Source organism: Photinus pyralis, unplaced genomic scaffold (assembly GCF_008802855.1).
Source record: "Photinus pyralis isolate 1611_PpyrPB1 unplaced genomic scaffold, Ppyr1.3 Ppyr1.4_LG6, whole genome shotgun sequence".
Classification (NCBI taxonomy): Eukaryota; Metazoa; Arthropoda; class Insecta; order Coleoptera; family Lampyridae; genus Photinus; species Photinus pyralis.
This window is the reverse complement of record NW_022170663.1, coordinates 15,177,914-15,195,578: the sequence shown is the minus strand read 5'-3', so window position 1 is coordinate 15,195,578 and position 17,665 is coordinate 15,177,914. Positions and strand designations below refer to the sequence as shown.

Here is a 17,665-nt window from a genome sequence, read left to right as displayed (position 1 = left end):
TTTCAGTGTTAGTTTTTCCTTTTAGAATTGTTTGTAATTAGGTAGTTTTTGTATTACTTTTTGTTTAAATTTGATCGCTTCCTAAATATATAATTTAGATAGGGCGTTAGAATCTGGTTAAGTTTGCGTACTTTATAAAATGTTACCTCTGGTCGTTTGTGATAAGAAGTTTTATTGTTAGGCGAAATCTAATTAACGCACGTGCTTTGGTGCTGAGAACGAAACCGCAGCTGTTGCGAAGAATTACGCGTATCTTGTGGAGGAGTGGGAACGTTTTTAGCGCATTTGTTAAAAAATGTTTAAAGAAAATACTAGAAACAACTAACCTAATATCGTAAACCTTGCACGACCGGAATATGTAGACTTCTAAGAAAAAAACTGTGACCTAAGATTTTTTAATTGTCGATCGCCTGCGTGCGGGGTAATATGTCCAAACAAGCTTTGTAAGCTTTTCTTTCTCCCAGGAAAAACAATAGTGCGGATGCGCACAGAATTAATTTCTGGCACCCGTGCGTGGAATGCATTTGGAAATCGCAAACTTTAGGTCAAATTCAAAAAAGAACGACCTCAAGAGGAAAAAGCATAAAGGCACTAAAAATACACACGTAGGGAGAGTGGGAGGGGCTAAAATCAAAGGAGGAACACGTGGACATCGGAAACAGACAGTGGACTAGGTTGAGAGTGATTTTCAAATCTATATTTCTTAAAATTTAGAAATTTAAATGCAGAAATTTGAAATTTTCGGTAACGGAACGGGAACTTTAACGAAAAAGTGCAGAATAGTCTAGGCGATAAGGACATCTAACTGGACATTTTGAGGTGGAAAAGAAAAAAATGATGGAATATGTTCAGTTAGGTGTCAGAAACAACATATTAAAAATCCCACCCTCCAGACAATGTGCTAAAGGCTCCAGACACCCCCACCATCCCCCAAAAACCGTGTTTTCGCTCTTTTTGGCCGATATCTCGCGATCTATGAGGCCTGTAGAAAAAGAAAAAGTGTTTTCCCGAGAAATTTTGGCGTAGTCGATTTTTGGTAAAAAAAGGAAGGTTATTCACTGCCTTTTTTTGAGCCCCGAAAAAAAAATTGTCTCAGATCGACCCGGAAAAAAAAATTTTCTTATAGAATGTGGCCTGTAGAATCCATAATTTCAAACAGTTCCAAGATTGGGCTACTAGTTCAAAAGTTACAGCCCTTTCAATTTTTTTTCAAAATTGGTTTCTAGTCTATAACTTTTGATTGAGAAGTCTAATCGAAAAAGTACGAATTGTTTTGGATTCTACGCACCAAAATTAATAAGAAAAGTGTTTTCCCGAGAAATTTTGGTGTAGTCGATTTTTGGTAAAAAAGGAAGGTTATACACTGCCTTTTTTTGAGCCGCGAAAAAAAAATTGTCTCAGATCGATCCGGAAAAAAAATTTTCTTATAGAATGTGGCCTGTAGAATCCATAATTTCAAACAGTTCCAAGATTGGGCTACTAATTCAAAAGTTACAGCCCTTTGAATTTTTTTTCAAATTGGTTTCTAGTCTATAACTTTTGATTGAGAAGTCTGATCGAAAAAGTACGAATTGATTTGGATAAGTATAAGGGTAATGATTACGTTGAGATATAAATGAATGTGTGAGTATTTTAATATGAAAATACTGTTTTTACGTGAATAAATGGTACATAGAAATATTTTGTTTTACAATGAATATTTCCTTACACATGAAAGTTGAAGGTGAAAGGTGACTTTACGCCAACTCTTCAGTTACCTATCTCGTACGAAATTGCACGAAGAGCATTTTCAGCTAAAAATATTTCATCTAGCTCTAAAGGTCGCGATATATTTGCAAAAAACCGCAAAAAAACACGAAAATGGATGATTTTATGAATTTCCTATAGGCTAAGAGGTACACCTAGGCTAACTTCTGAGTATCTACCTTGTATAAAATTTCCCGAGAAATATTTTCAGCTAAAAATATTTCATATAGACCTCATAGATCGCGAGATATCAGCCAAAAAGAGCGAAAACACGGTTTTTGGGGGATGGTGGGGTGGCTGGAGCCTTTTTAGCACAGGGTCTGGAGGGTAGGATTTTTAATATGTTGTTTTTGACACCTAACTGAACATATTCCACCATTTTTTTCTTTTCCACCTCAAAATGTCCAGTTTGCCAATTTCACAGTCTCTATCGCCTAGACTATATAGCGACAGAACAGGAGATTATTATGGGCTGTTTAAAAAATTAAAACAAAATTCCCGTAAGAAAGAAAAACTTATTATTATTATTTTATTTATTTATATAGACAGTTGCCGATAAAAATTTCCAACTTGAGGAAAATAAGGAAGTGGTTACGAAACGATTCCAGATCATGGCTCTGTTTGAAATTCGGATAACAAAGCGTCTAATACAACTCAATTCCCGAGGGAAAAATTGAAGGGAGAGCACAAAGTTAAACAACCCCCGAAACATCCACATTCGACTATGTTGCTCCTTACAGCTATCTGCATATAAATTCGTAAATCTACGGGGATGCGAAGAGATCTAACCTTCACACGTAAAAGCCTATAGACAAGTGCACCTTTTTGTCCTTTTATTCTTGAATTATACCACTCTCGTCTAAAAGGCTATTCAAGATAAAATCGATACCGCCACCTTTTTCTACTTTCCGTATAGGTAAAAATTGCACACGGTACCGGATGAGTTTATAGGTAAGGCCTTTGTTGTAAATGCCACCGCCTCGATATCTAATTACGCTCTTTGAGTATTACTCACGTAGGTGAGTGAGCATACGAAATTAAAAACTCCGCAACGTGTATAGTTATAAATTCTTGGACGTCTAAAACAGACGCCGCCGTCGCCGTCGCGGTTTTTCCGCTTATGCTTCCAATCTGTAAGAAATGTTCGTTTTTATGTAGCGAATAACAACAAACTGTAACAACTTAGATGTTTGGCGAATGGAAATGACGGTTGAAATATGCGTTACATAAGCAAAACGATCACGTGGTTTAAGATCTTTGATGATCACGGATTTGCGTTCCGGTTCGGTGAACACGTAGCCATTACATCTCTTCCACTTAGACGACTCAATAATCCATAATATGAATACGACTAGGAATTGCACTGAACCAAGATTGGAATAGCTGAGATCAGCCCCATTGTTTATGTATTAAACAAATTTCTTTCTATTTGTTTCATGATTGCAATATTGTACAGGGTGTCTCAATTTAGTAACGTGGCAACCTTGCAATAGAAATCATGGTTTAATTTTTTTTTGCAACACATATTCCTGTTATTTTTTAAAATATAGCAAATAGTCGAATAGTCAAATTTTACAATGATTAGTTTGTAAAAAAGACGCGCAACTCGAAAAGAACTGCAAAATAGGAAATGTGTTAAAAACCATTTTTAAATTGCACGGTTGCCATACTCATTTTTTCAAAGATGACTCAGGGGATAGGAGTTACTTATAATCAAATTTAGCTTTTGGTATATTACCCGATTTTCTAGGGCTACACATCATATTTTTTTGAAAAAGCGAGTCATTTTTTTTCAAATATTCAATATTTTATGTGATTATTCGACAGTCTTTTGTGTTCCCTTTAACTTTTCTAAGTGATGCCTTTTGTCTAAACCTCGTAGTTCTTAGGTTATCTAACATTTTTCACAAAAGTACCTACCTATTAATAAATTAATTAATTAATCACATGTTTATACACCGTAGTAGGCCTTGATAATAAAAAGTAAACAACTGTCACAAATTAATTATTTACTGCAAGTGTAGGTACTCCCTATTTCGCAGTAAAATATGATTAACTAGTTCATATTTTTTAAAATTCACTTTATTTAATTAATTAAATTAATATTATTTTGCTACGAAATAGGGAGTTGACTTGCAGCAAGTAATTAATTTTCGGCACTTATTGCATTCTTTTGTTTTTTATTATCAGGGCCTACTCCGGTGTATAAATATGTAATTAATTAATAGGTAGGTACGTTTGTAGAAAATATTGAATAACATAAAAACTAGGATTTTTGAGAATTATTAAAAAAATCAATTTTAGACCGATCAACGAAGAAACGAAGATACTCAAAAAACTAACCAGATATCGCGTCATTTGAAGGATTAAGATCAATGTTTTGCTCCCCACCGCACTAGCTGTAGTAATACACAAAAATGACTGCATTTCGGTTATAAATTTCGAAAACCCAAATTTACTTTCAGAATTCCTGATCTATTAACTTCTCGAAACAATAAAACACCAACTTCTGCTAATTACGTTAGAAATTCTTGGGAAAATTTAATTTTAATTACGCGAAAGGCTAACTTATTTAAATTAGAGGCTAATGGGTTAAATAATATGATTCCACATTTTTTTTAAAAGCTAGTTAAACAATCACTTCTCCTATAATTCTGTTAATCAAAAAGTAAGTAGTAATTTTATAGAAAAAATGCTTCACATATTCTTTACGCACGGTGTGTTTTTCTATTTCTAATAATTTTCAAAAATTAATGTTGGACTTGATACTTTAATGCATTCTCTCGCAAAACGTTCAGCCCTTAGACCTTTCGTGAATGAAATATCTCCCAGAAAAGAAAAGATTCACCCACAGACTCCCACAAAATAATTACAACCATTCAAAATTGTTGTAATCATTTTGGGGGAGAAGGTAGGTAGCACCAGAGTCTCAGCACACATAACGAATCAATTACATTTCCTCCCCAGCCCCCCTCCCCACCCAGGCTGTGCATTCCCCAAAACGTTCAGCCCTTAGCAAAATCCCATGATACTCTCTACAAAATAATTATAACCATACTAATTGTCGTAATTATTTTGGAGGAGATCGTAGTACCGGGGAATCTGTGGGATATGGAATACTACCCCCCCCCCTCCCAGCACACAGAACGAATCAATTTCCTTTTTCCGAAAACTACGACAGTTGATTTTGGGATACATCAATTCTCCCTTATAGCTAGGAGGTTTTCCATATCTCCCAGACCCCCTGGTTGCACATTCTCCCTTAAAACGTTCAGCTTTAAAAAAGCTTAGGTAAACCTCATGATACTCACTACAAAATAGTAACTATACTATAACGGTCGTATTTATTTTATTATTTTTAGCGCATTTTTGGAAAAAAAATACGCTATTATATTCATTATGCCTGGCTGGCTGTCCGGCTGAGATCTCAGCAATTGCAATAGCTAGAGACTTCAAATTTTCACTAGAAGCTTTCTGTTATAGTGTAGATGTGCAGGTTCTAGTATATTTTGAGTAAAATTACTCGTGAGATCGGTAATTTTAAACTTTACTAATGAAATACTGATCTGCATTACCAAAAATCCGCTTTCATCATGCATATGCTGATTTACAACTTGCTTATTTTTTTTATTTATTGTCCTCTCTTGTTCTGGGTCCTCAACAGGCTTGTGCCCAATTACAGAGTGACTCGCATAATGATTTTTAGAGGTGCCCTGCAGAAGGCCTTAAATTGTTCTATACTACTCCGATATTTACCTTACAAATTAGGAAAACTGCAGGAAAACCCGAGGAAAAATCTAATTCGGAGGAGACGGAAGAATGTTCGAAACTGATCTAAGGACATTCCCATCTCTGTCACAGATGAAAAATTCTTACCTCAGCCCAGGTTCGAACGCCCGTCCTTCCGGACATGTAGTCCAACACTCTGGAGGAGAGTGTAGCACAGGAGGGTCTGGGGGTATGCAAGCATCGTTTCCCGAAAACTACCATGACAGTTGATTTTGGAATGGGGGCATCAATTCTCCCTCATAGCCCTAGAGTATTCCATACCCCCCAGTGCTACATTCTTCCCCAAAACTTACAACCCTTAGAACCCGCCCTCCCCCCCAACAGACAAAAGGAATTAATTACCTTTTGCCGAAAACTACCATAACACTTGATTTTGGGATGGGTTTATCAATTCACCCGTATACCAGGGGGTATTCCCCAATTCCTCAAAACGTTCAGCCCTTTCATGGATCTCCCAGAAAAAAAAATCTCATGATAAGTACTCCCTATAGAATCATGATGAGTTTATTGACGTAATCATTTTGGGAGAGTGTATCACTGGGGAGTATGGAATATCCCCCGCATACAAAAGGAATCAGACTTTTTCCGGAAAACTACCATGACAGTTGCATTCGGGATCCCCCTTATAAATGCATATTATATCAAATTCAGGTGGATTCAAAACATTGCTGCATCCCCAATTTATGGATCCGATATAATTATGCAGAAAACTTTAGTTGTATGCGGTGGGGTGGGCTAACGTATTCAATTATTTAAAGATCAGATTTCTATGCACTTTACAATGACAACATATGCAAGTGCATATACGTTAAACAAGTTAAAAAGTAATCGTAAACGATTTACATAAAGCGCATTTCCACTTGCATTCATTTCCCATTTGTAAGATGCAACTTCTGTTAAAATCGTAAAAATCCGCCCACAAATATGAAAGATAGCGTTGCACATGGGCAATCCATTATTGACGTGCTACTTCAATTTCAGTTTATGAGAAGAATTTCATTTCAATGCTTTTCTAAATAAGAAAGTTGGAACTGCGCATGCGCAAACCTAAATTATAAAACTAATGTTAGTTTTTCCTTTGTTCCAAGCGCCTAAGTATCACATTTCACTTAAATAGTTCCATAGATAAAAAAGTTGGCACTGCGCATGCGCAAAACCAAATTTTGAAACTGGCGCTAGATTTTCCTTTATTCCAAGTGCCTATGTATCATATTTCATTTAAATTCTTCCATAAATAAAAAAAGTTGGCACTGCGCATGCGCAAAACCAAATTTTGAAATTGGCGTTTGATTTTCCTTTATTCCAAGTGCCTATGTATCAAATTTCATTCAAATACTTTTATAAGTAAAAAAGTTTGCAATTCGGTTTATAAATGGTCGAGATGCGAAAAGGGCACTGTGAATTTTGAATCGATTCGATTCAACTTTTGGCATTGCGTATTATTATGGCTAAATCTATGCCCATATTGAATTTCATGCAATTCAGTTCATAACTAACGGAGATGTAAAAGCGATCGAACATTTCTAAACAAAGTTATCGTTCACACGGACAGATAGATGGACAGATAGACAAAGGAACAGACGCACAGACCAACAGGCAGACGAGAGATAGCAATGAAAAATTGTAAGCGATCTCTAGGATCGTTAATAAACGGCAAAAGTGTAAAATTATGGAACATGTAAAAAACGGTTTTTTGTTTTTTTTTACAATAACTTTTTTTGTAAGCGGTACAGAAAAAATTCCTTCCTTGGTACAAGACTCGACACCATCACGAACCAAATAGCGAAAAAGTAGAACAATAGCTCTTAAGATAAAGAACTAGTAGCGTCGCAAAACGAGCGGACGGACGGACGGACAAAGTGGCCACAATAGCGCATTTTTTTTATTTTTGTGGAAATGCGCTAAAAAGGGCAAATATGCACTTGAATACGCACTATGTAAGTAAATCGAACACCCCTCCGCCCCTTTTACATGCGACAACCAATATTGGTCTCAGACTTCGTATGCCTTTAATGGTGCCAAGTAAAACTTTTGAAAATGGGAGGAGGGGATACGCGTCCTACCCTTAATTCTAATGAAAGGTCTCAACGAAAGGAATTGATTTCTACCAACGATAGTCTCCTAGACTCCTTATCATGATCGGATATAATTCTTTATATCTCAAGAACAGATTGTCGGCTTGAAAATATTGAAGGAAGGTACTTACAAAGGGAAAATGCAATATTTCGGGGACTTTCTCTAAGGACTTGATTCTTCTTGCATTATATAGCGTACATTTTGAATGTATGCCAGGCGGCGTTGTTTACGTGTAAAAATCACCCCTCCCCATTAGCCATCTACCAAGTAAACATTGATAAATACATACAGAGTGGTCCAACGAGAAGTATACAGGATGCTTTTAGGGTATTAAATTTAGAAATTTCGAAAAATCCTCGAACACGTCAATTTTGTATTCGAGGGGGACAACTTTTGGAGTACAAATCACGAACCCAAGTCTTCACCCCTCTACGTAGGGAGCTTAACCCGTCCGAAATAATAAAATCGAGGGCCGAGTCAACGATTGCGCGGAGTAACTTAATGCTTTGAAGATAAGATTTTTCGATAGAATACTTTTGCGTTATGATATGGTTGAATATTCTCCACATTTTAAAAATATTTGGAATTATACAGGGTGCACCCACAAAGTAGGGCGCCCAAATGGTACATTCTTTTAAATAGAATCCCCTGTATTTGAATGCATTTTTTTTTGACGAGATAGATAAAAATTGCCTTTTTTGCATGTCCACCTCACTATTGTGTAAATTACATATAACTTATTTAAGATTAGAATATAAGATATTTCGAAAACTATCAGAGATAGGTATAGGACATTATTATTCAAAGTTTAAGGTTTTTGGAGGAGCTAAATGATGATAGAAAAATATACAGGGTGTTCCATTTAAAAAGTGAGATTTTTTAATATGAAGTTTTGCAACTTTGAACTTTCCAAAAAAACACCCTGTAAGTTGTATTTTTAATGTTTCATAGTAGCTGTATTTATTTGACTTTTACTTAACCCAAGATAAGATATAAAACCTGGAATCAAAATTTAAGTAATAATTTTGACAATATACTGACGCTTGCAAATGCCCAATTTTTCTTAAAAGTCGAATTATCTTTAAGACCACTAGCTTTTTGGATATCAACCATATAATAAAAAAGACGTACAATTACACGTAGAATTCAAAAATGCAGGGGATTCTATTAAAAAAAATGTACCATTTGGGTGCCCTACTTTATGGGTGCACCCTGTATAATTCAAAATATTTTTAAAATGCGGAGAATATTCAACCATATCATAATGCAAAAGTATTCTATCGAAAAATCTTATCTTCAAGGCTTAATGCCTCCGCGCAATCGTTAAGTTAAGTTATATGTAACTGTAAATAATTACCGATACTACCCCTTAAGCTAAACTACCCGTTATGCTAATGACTATTGACTTTCTGCTTAAACCTGTCTACTCTTAAAAGGCTGGTAAATCCCTAAAACTTGAATGGAACATATTTATTCTTTAAACATAGAAACGATTTACTCCGCCAATGTTAAAAACATTTATAACATAAATAAATTAAAATTGATCTTTGGATCTACTAGTGGAAAATCTATTATAATATAATCTAGATCTAGATACAAGATCATCTTCGAAAAAGGGTCTAGATCCAGATCTAAGATATATCTGATTATCATGGAAACCTTGGCCTCGACCTTGACCTGTTTTTAAACACACAAGACAAATCATTATTACTGATTGAATCGCTACCATCTTTAAAACAGAATCGTCACCTTCAATCACCAGCACTGCAACAATCAATTCAATTAATTTAAAAAGTATGCGATTTGATAGACAAAATCATAAAAGCCATAGTTTATGCCGGAAATACCTACCTACAAGCAAAATGGAAAATATTAAAAAAGTTAGTAAATGCTCATAGGAATACCAAAGACTACAACCAGAAAACCAGCGATTACCACTGACTACCATCGGAATACCAGAGAATACCACTGATTACCTTCGGAATACCAGTGACTACCACAGACTACCACAGGAATACCAGAGACTACCACGGGAATACCAGTGACTACCAGTCATGTGTACGAAAGAATACCACACCGACTAACCCCTCGAATTTTGTTTTACGTGCAGTATTTAACTGACTTCTGTCCTTGGTCTGTTAAATTTATGTTTTGTTGAAAAGAATAAAGTTTATTTCTTAATGCTTGTGTCCAAATTTATTATTTTCACTAGTTTCGCGATAATCCGAAAATTTGATAATCCGAAAGGTCGGTGGTCCGAATCTATTCGGATTAACGAGGTTGTACTGTACTGTCAACCTCTTTTCAAAAATCATTTGGCAGGTTACAGTAATAAGGGGAAAGCAAAAATTACGTGTGAGATTTGCTTTCGGGTGCATTTGACAAGTAAGCAAAATACGTCATTTCCACGCCAACTTTGCCTTTCGAAAGGGAAAACAAAAATTTTTTCGGAATTCTATGCTAAAATATTTCGTTTAGAATACGCGTATATCTAAGAGTATCGAATAAATAATAAATACTGAAAAGCATTACTCAATATCAAGGTGAATGCCATAAATTCCTAAGGACTAAGCCACGCTTACGAAGTTTCACAATCTTTTAAAACAAAATGTTGAAAAGTTTCACTGAGACCGTAAATAAATCTGCACTAAATCAAGAAAGCGTGATTGCGGGCACTCATTAAAATTGAAAAAAGCACAATACATCATAGTAAATGCCCCAAAGAAGCAATATAAATTATAATCACCTCCATTTCCTCATACACCGATTTTCAAAACAGCGAATCATTTTTCTGGTGCGATTTTCGAAAGTAAAATCGACGGACACTTACGCAATGTTTTGACTAAAATAAAAGCACTTAAAGCAATTACCAAACGCAATTAAAATGGGAAGAGCGACGATAATTGCATTTACGAAACGGTACACATACGTTGTAGGTGTTGCCATTTCCCTGAATCTGTTTTGATTTTCATTAGATTAAATACTAATTAACTGGTGGAATAGTTTAAAAGTGCGATGACACTCGTCACTCGCTGTTTTGCAAGTGTAATTAAACGCCCATTTAAACGTAATTAATTTGAATAGATTTGTAAAGTACACGGGCGGCAATTAGGGTCAAGTATTTTAAAAATGTTGACGACTTACGCGATTGGTTAAATCCAAAAGAGATACACGTGCACCACTAGCAAGTGTCATCGATTAACTGAGCAACAAAAGTTGGTTTGCCCACGTTATCAGTGTTAGATTATTGTTAAGTAGATATTGTAATGTTCTGGTTTTTTTAAACTACGTGCGATGAAAAGGACAAACGATGACAATGAAAGCGGAAATTAAGTTGCCTGTAAAAATGTCAGGTAATGACACTAATAATGGGCTAATTATTAATTGGCGATACCGTGATAATTTCGCTTGGGCCATGAAAGAGGTTTTGGTCGGGTCTTCTCAATCGTTCTGGATTCACGAGGAAAGCTGCAAAACTATACACAAAGTTAAATTTGAATTGTTTCAATATACGGGGTGTGAGTTAGATTATATGTGGGAAAATTAGCAATTTTGTAAAAAATTTGACAAATTCAAAAAGGAAATACTAAAAATGAATATTTTTTGGGTATGCCCTTCTTATCAAAAAGAAGACGCGTTTCCAAATGAAGGCGTCTAGATGGAACATCAAAATAAAGATTCAAAAATTAGTTTTGAAAATGGGAACTCTTCCTGAATTTATCGAGAACGATATACCAGAAACCACCATTGCAAAGCACTCATTCTCTAATAATGAATGTGCCTCTGTAATGAATTAACGTATTAAGCGTAGTTCAAAGGGCGCAAGCATGTGTGCAGACTCGCGCGACAATTAAACGCGATAAATATTCCATTAGGCTTCGTCAAGACAATTAGTTAAGGACAAAATCTAAAAGGCGCTCCGCGATATGTGAATTTAGTGCGTTCCAGAGTCGAGGGTTGTGCGAATTTGCTCGCGTTTCGCTGGAAAACCGGGCCGAGTTTGTGAAGAAGGGATGTCGTTATTATTGTCCGCCAAAGCGAATTTCGGCGGTGACATTATAATCTCGCTAACCGAGCTTTTGATTGTGTTAGAGATTTACAGCTTTAAACAATTTAACCGGAGGAAAACGAAATGTAGGTGGGTGCGGGAAAAGCTACGATTGCCTATTGTATTTTTGGTGATTTATTCGCTACCGATTTTTGCTTTTCCGCATTTTAATCGAATTTTTATTATGTCCATATCCGTTTGTCGCCTCTCATAATTTTATATGGGGTAGGAAATATTTTCATTTTAATGTTCAAAGCTCCATGCCATGTGAAAAAATTAGCCTGCACGTCGTAAAAGGCGACTAAAATGGCACTAAATTCAACCGCATAGGATGCAGAAGGCAACGGGAAACCACTGCACTCAAAATCTGTTGATATCTCAAGTTGCGGGTGGCCCTTTCTGTTCTGTAGACCAGGTGTAGGTAAATTTCTTTCCGCCATTTTGTTTCAATATGGCCATTTTGTTCCAATATGGCGGAATTCGCTGACTCACGAACTTGAACGAGATATTTATGCACCAACCCTTAAAGCTTGGTCGGAATCGGTTAGTAGATGAGCAAAGGGACTTCTAGATCAGGAAGTGACGTCACGCCAATGAGAATCGAGTATTGTGGTCACGTGGTGCGGTGTGAGCCAATGGGAGCGCGTGAGTCGGCCATTTTGTGACGTCACATTTTGCGTGTTTTGCTTCCGGTGTTTCTGGATCAGGAAACGCGTCACACCAATCAGAATGCAGTATCGGCCATTTTGTCTACGTCACATTTTGCGTGTTTTGCTTCCGGTGTTTCTGGATCAGGAAACGCGTCACACCAATCAGAATGCAGTATCGGCCATTTTGTTTACGGCGTCACACCAATCAGAATGCAGTATCGGCCATTTTGTTTACGTCATATCTAGGTTTCCCGCGTTTATTTCTGGACCAGGAAACGCATACTGCTGATTAGAATTTACCGGACGCTGCTTCCTGTTGACGTGAACGGATGTTGCTTCCTGTTCCCGCCATTTACGTTTCCTGCTGATTAGAATTTACCGGATGCTGCTTCCTGCCGATAATCGGATGTTGCTTCCTGTTCCCGCCATTTACGTTTCCTGCTGATTAGAATTTACCGGATGCTGCTTCCTGCCGATAATCGGATGTTGCTTCCTGTTCCCGCCATTTACGTTTCCTGTTGACGTGACCGGATGCTGCTTCCTGTTGACGTGACCGGACGCTGTTTCCTGCTGATTAGAATTTACCGGATGTAAGTTTCCTGTTAACATGAACGGATGCCCGTCGATACATGAATTACGAATCTACCGCTTTAGTCAACTGAGCTAAAAGGGGCGCGCGATTGCAGGGGCGTAGAGGGTGGCGTTAGATACTCACATATGAGCTACAGCTAACCCTACCTGCTATAGGTATAGAGTAACAGCGTGCGAAATTTAGTTGTTATTATAATTAGAATGGGAAGCTGCAATCTCGCGATAGTGTTTATTTATAGCAGCTATGATAAGACGCTTAAAGGTGTAATAACCATTTTATTTTAATTAATATAATAAATATCTACATATACAAAATGCTAGAAATTATGAAGCTACAAAGTTTTTTGTGTGCGCTCCGCCATAATACAATCTCTACAATAAATCATTAACGGCGCTGGACCATCGATGTGGGTGCGCTGCCATGGTTGATTCCAGTGTTTTGTACATCGTATTCGATTCCGCAGCTCACAATCTCTTTGAAATACGGTTGGAATCTTGATCCATATTTTCAATAAGTCATTTACACTTAAACTTAACAATTCGCTCTTCGTCTCAATATAATTAGACTCCTTTTGAGCCTCTCGCCTAGCGATGTTGTAAAGTATTCGATCCATTATCGTTCGATATGAGGACCGAAATGAACATTAGCATCCCCGTTTTATACCTACACCTTTAAGATACACTGCGCATGATGGATTTCTTCAAATCCCCTCCAGAAGTACTTTTAAGAGCAGGTATAAGAGTAATAAGAAAGTAAAAAATCGATTTATATCGAGATGAGTGCACAAATACAGCAACAATCGCAAGATTCGTGGGGTAGCGAAGATGATGCAAAGTCATCACTTTCGCTGGATAAATTATCGGTGAATGAATCCTCGAAAGAGGAGCAAGGTATGCATTGAATAACGCCGATTATTGTGGAAGCAAAAGATGTATGTTTATAGGAAAGGAAACCTTAATATCTTCGTGGTCGTTATTCTTAGACGGAGGCATTATTCTCGAAGTTGGCGTTACACTGGACGAGTACTTTTTCGATTCCATCGTGCAAATATCATGTCCTCCGCATTATGATGACCAGTATTTACAATTTGAGCGTTGCGAATGGAAAGAAATATTCAATTTTAAAACTGAACACTTAATTAAACATATGGTGCAGTGTACGCCTAAAAGAAGGAGCAAGCATGAAATTTTTACCGAGTCCAAAATAATAATACTTGAAGCGGAAGAAGAAGAAGACGGCGGATGTATTCGAATAAGCGAATCAGATAAATCTATAATATTTTCCAAGCAAGCAATCGATATGATATTTATCGCTTCCGAAGTAATTACTCAAAAATTGGATGTTGCCAACCACTATGCGATGTATTGTCTTTATGATGACTTTACGCGTGAGGTTGCAAAAATTCTACATACCGAAGGTGTTACTAGCGAAGAGAGCATTTTATCGAGAGGGAAATTGATATGCCAAAATCTCAAATTGTTAACATCGCTAAGCAGTTGGAAGGAAAAGTATGATAATTTGCAAGACTTGACTCTTCTAACAGAAATTGTAAACATTCACCCTCGAAAATTTATAAATACGGTTGTTAGTAAAATTAGCATGTTAAAATAAATAATTTTTTAACATAAAAATGCTTTTTATTTATTCATAGGTATGGATACACATCAACTTATTATCCACCTAATGCCGCATATACAATTCAATATGTTTATCAAACTTTAAAAGTTTAGCTAATACATTATATAATTGCTCCAATACGCCTTTATTAGCACAATGAATATTGAATAAGGATAGATCAATGTCACCTGATTGAATTACACGACCTGTATATTCACTATATTTATGAAATTTATTTCCGGTGATAAAGTATAGGTATCCATCCATGTATTTGAATATAGAAGTTATCTTAGCCGGAATATCCGGAAAGGTTTCCGCATATATTAAGCGATTTTTAGGCCGATGACTACAATCATCCAAATCTAGCAGTTCATTTGCACCATGATAAATAAGCGTGCGTCCGGTATAGGTGTTAACTGCAGCATTCACTTTATGGCTGTTGGGAATTGTGAAGCGGCTATAAGGTTGAGGCCATCCTGGTAGCAGTTGCAGACTAGGGAATTGCACTATGTATATGCGACCGCCACTAAAGAAGACAACATCACCGTTAGGCTTTTGATATACCGCTTCCAAACGTTTAAAAGATGCCGGAAGAAACGTTAACCACTCAAGCAGATTCTTGGCAGGTTCCACTTTGCTGCTGTTTAACGCCGATATCCAAACCCAATGTTCATAAAACATATAAAGTCGTTTGTTTAGAATCAAAAAGTGTTCGATTTGAATGGTACACAGGTCAGGTGGTTTAATGGTCTTGCGAGTAGTAGTCTTGGGAGTAGGTGTAGTTGTCTTAATACGCGTTGAAAGATGATAAGTTTTATTCTCTGGTGAAGGGGTACCAGCAGTATCACTAGGATATAGTGCTCGGATTCCAGCTATATCATCCTCATGTAGCGTGATCATATTTGAATTGTAATAAGGAAACATGAGTGCATTTTCATCGCTCGAATGGTGTAATCCGAGAGTATGACCTATTTCGTGTAAGACAACTTGGAAATAACTAGAATAACCGGGGGGAGGTGCATTTGCATCTGCTACATGCCAGCGTTCTTCCCAATCTATATGCATTTCAACAACATTCTGATCTCTGGAGGGAAAGTATGCATGGGCTAATACATTGCCCAATCCATCAAACTCGAATGCACATTGCGGATATGGTGGTGAAGCGAACTCATGCTTTCGGGTATGAAATGATATTAATATGTCTGGGTTCCTTGAGCTATATTTGAATTTCAAATTTGTGTGGTTCGCCCAAACTTGAAATGCTTTATCCGTCATCTGTAAAATGTGCAGGTCATGCATATTGGAAATATAGTAAATCAAAGTCTGTTTTGTCCATTTATACCGATGAGTCATATACGCTGCTGGGTCATCAATATTTCCGCATCTAGGTCGAGACATGAGTTGTAATGTTTCGGCATTTAATCTGCCATCACTAGGTAGTTTATAGAGTTCTTGAAATTTCTTTAAAGCGTTAACGGTGATATTTGTACGATTATCTTGAGTTGATTCACCTTCACCAGGCTCCTTTATATATCCATATTTGGTGAGATGACTATATGCCATATCGATTTCACGCTCACTGATTGTATCGCTGCCGTCGTCAACATTATCAGCAGCAGCAGCAGCAGCATTAGCACTAATACAGAAAAACCAGCTCAGTACGACAACTGCAGCTTGCATGATTGTAAAATCTATACTGATTCAAAATTTTCTTTTGGAGGACTAATAAGGATGTGGTAGTGCGGGAATATATTGAAATGAATTAAAAATTAGGTTATAAATACTTAATCCTCTCTCAACGACATAATGGTGCAGACTGTAATCGATGTACAAGGCTTTAAAACATCAAGAAACGTATTTATACCAAAAGAACTGGCGATTTATAATGGCAAGCAGGTTGCTCATTTTATGTTCAGGCCTCCATTTCCGTGGAATAGCTTATCTACCGATTTACAACGGCAAGCTACCTGGCTAATTCATAACCATCACGGAATTAAATGGGAGCATGGTCATACGCCATCCTACATGTTTCCAATTATACTTCGCCAGTTAATATCATCATCAGACCAAGTATACGTTAAAGGAAAAGAAAAAGCCGATTTCATTCGAAAAACTCTATCGCAAAATGTCACCGAGGTGGAAGAAGAACCAGCTCTACCTAAATTAGAAGCATGTTGCTACTATCATGTGCGCTCACTTTGTTGTTGCGCATTATCTAACGTTTATTATATTTATAATACGCATGTAATTCAGTAATTTTTTTTAAATAAAACAACCAAAATCAATCAATCATTTTTTTACTTTATTGCAATTGATACATCTTAATACGATTACATAATATGGGCTCCAAAACAGCTGCAATGCGTTCTATTTTACATTTGAAGCGGTACCTATCTAATGCGACAGTTTCCCACGGACCCTTTCTTGCTTCTCTGTGAGCATAGGACCACACTCGCAAGATATAAATTTTATTTTTTGATTCGTCAAAACTGACACTCTTCATTTATATAAAGTTTAATTACACTTTTACGTGAACTATAATTAAGTTTTGCGTACGATGCCGGTGAACGGTTCATACTCGATTAATGCATCATGTAAAATAACGCAGTAAGCGATAGTTTCATTTGCAAATGCAGATGATGCTTCAACTTCCAGCTTCAAATCGATCACCACGTTATGGACGCTCTCGTTTTGACGGGTGCAATTGATAATGAAGATAGGCTGCTTTTCGAACTCTTTGTAGCTAAGAAGGGAGCTCTCCTGCGACGAGTCGTAATATTGATTACGAAAGTTTAAATATTCTTCGTAAGCATCCACATACTTGTTATCGGTAAAAACCAGATTTTGCTGCTCATACGGATATCTTCGGTTGTTAATGTTTGCTTTTATATTGGAAATGCTTAAATGGTTAAACTCGCTCGCATCTGCTTCTTTGTTATTTCGCTTCCTAGTTTGGAACGCAATCAGTAGCCATTGAGGCCGTTGAAAACCGGTGCTGCTTTTTACCGACCAAACCAATGATCTGGTGCTGGGTAAGGTTGGGTATACGTAAAGGTCGCGCGCATGAAACGCCACTTGTATCGGCGAATTCTTGTTAATCCTCCCGTAGATCGATAACTTCATAGCATCGTTAGGAATTATGTACGG

At 36.8% G+C, this 17,665-nt stretch overlaps 2 protein-coding genes across 5 annotated transcripts in view; one reads left to right on the top strand and one right to left on the bottom strand.

The window, feature by feature from the left end:
• LOC116173214 (tyrosine-protein kinase Src64B) overlaps positions 1 to 17,665 on the bottom strand; it is a 91,733-nt gene that overhangs the window by 15,123 nt on the left and 58,945 nt on the right. The window contains exon 1 of one of the 4 annotated variants that reach the window (XM_031490552.1): positions 10,756 to 10,810. The exons of the other annotated variants lie outside the window; for them this stretch is intronic. The gene's annotated coding sequence lies outside the window, so the exon portion shown is untranslated. Of the gene's footprint in view, positions 1 to 10,755; positions 10,811 to 17,665 lie in introns of those variants that run through there. 4 annotated transcript variants of the gene reach the window in all.
• On the top strand, positions 13,641 to 14,517 carry LOC116173219. Its single transcript, XM_031490563.1, has 2 exons — positions 13,641 to 13,791; positions 13,845 to 14,517. The coding sequence occupies exons 1-2, from the start codon at positions 13,677 to 13,679 to the stop codon at positions 14,510 to 14,512; spliced, it is 783 nt and encodes a 260-aa protein (XP_031346423.1). The 5' UTR covers positions 13,641 to 13,676; the 3' UTR covers positions 14,513 to 14,517.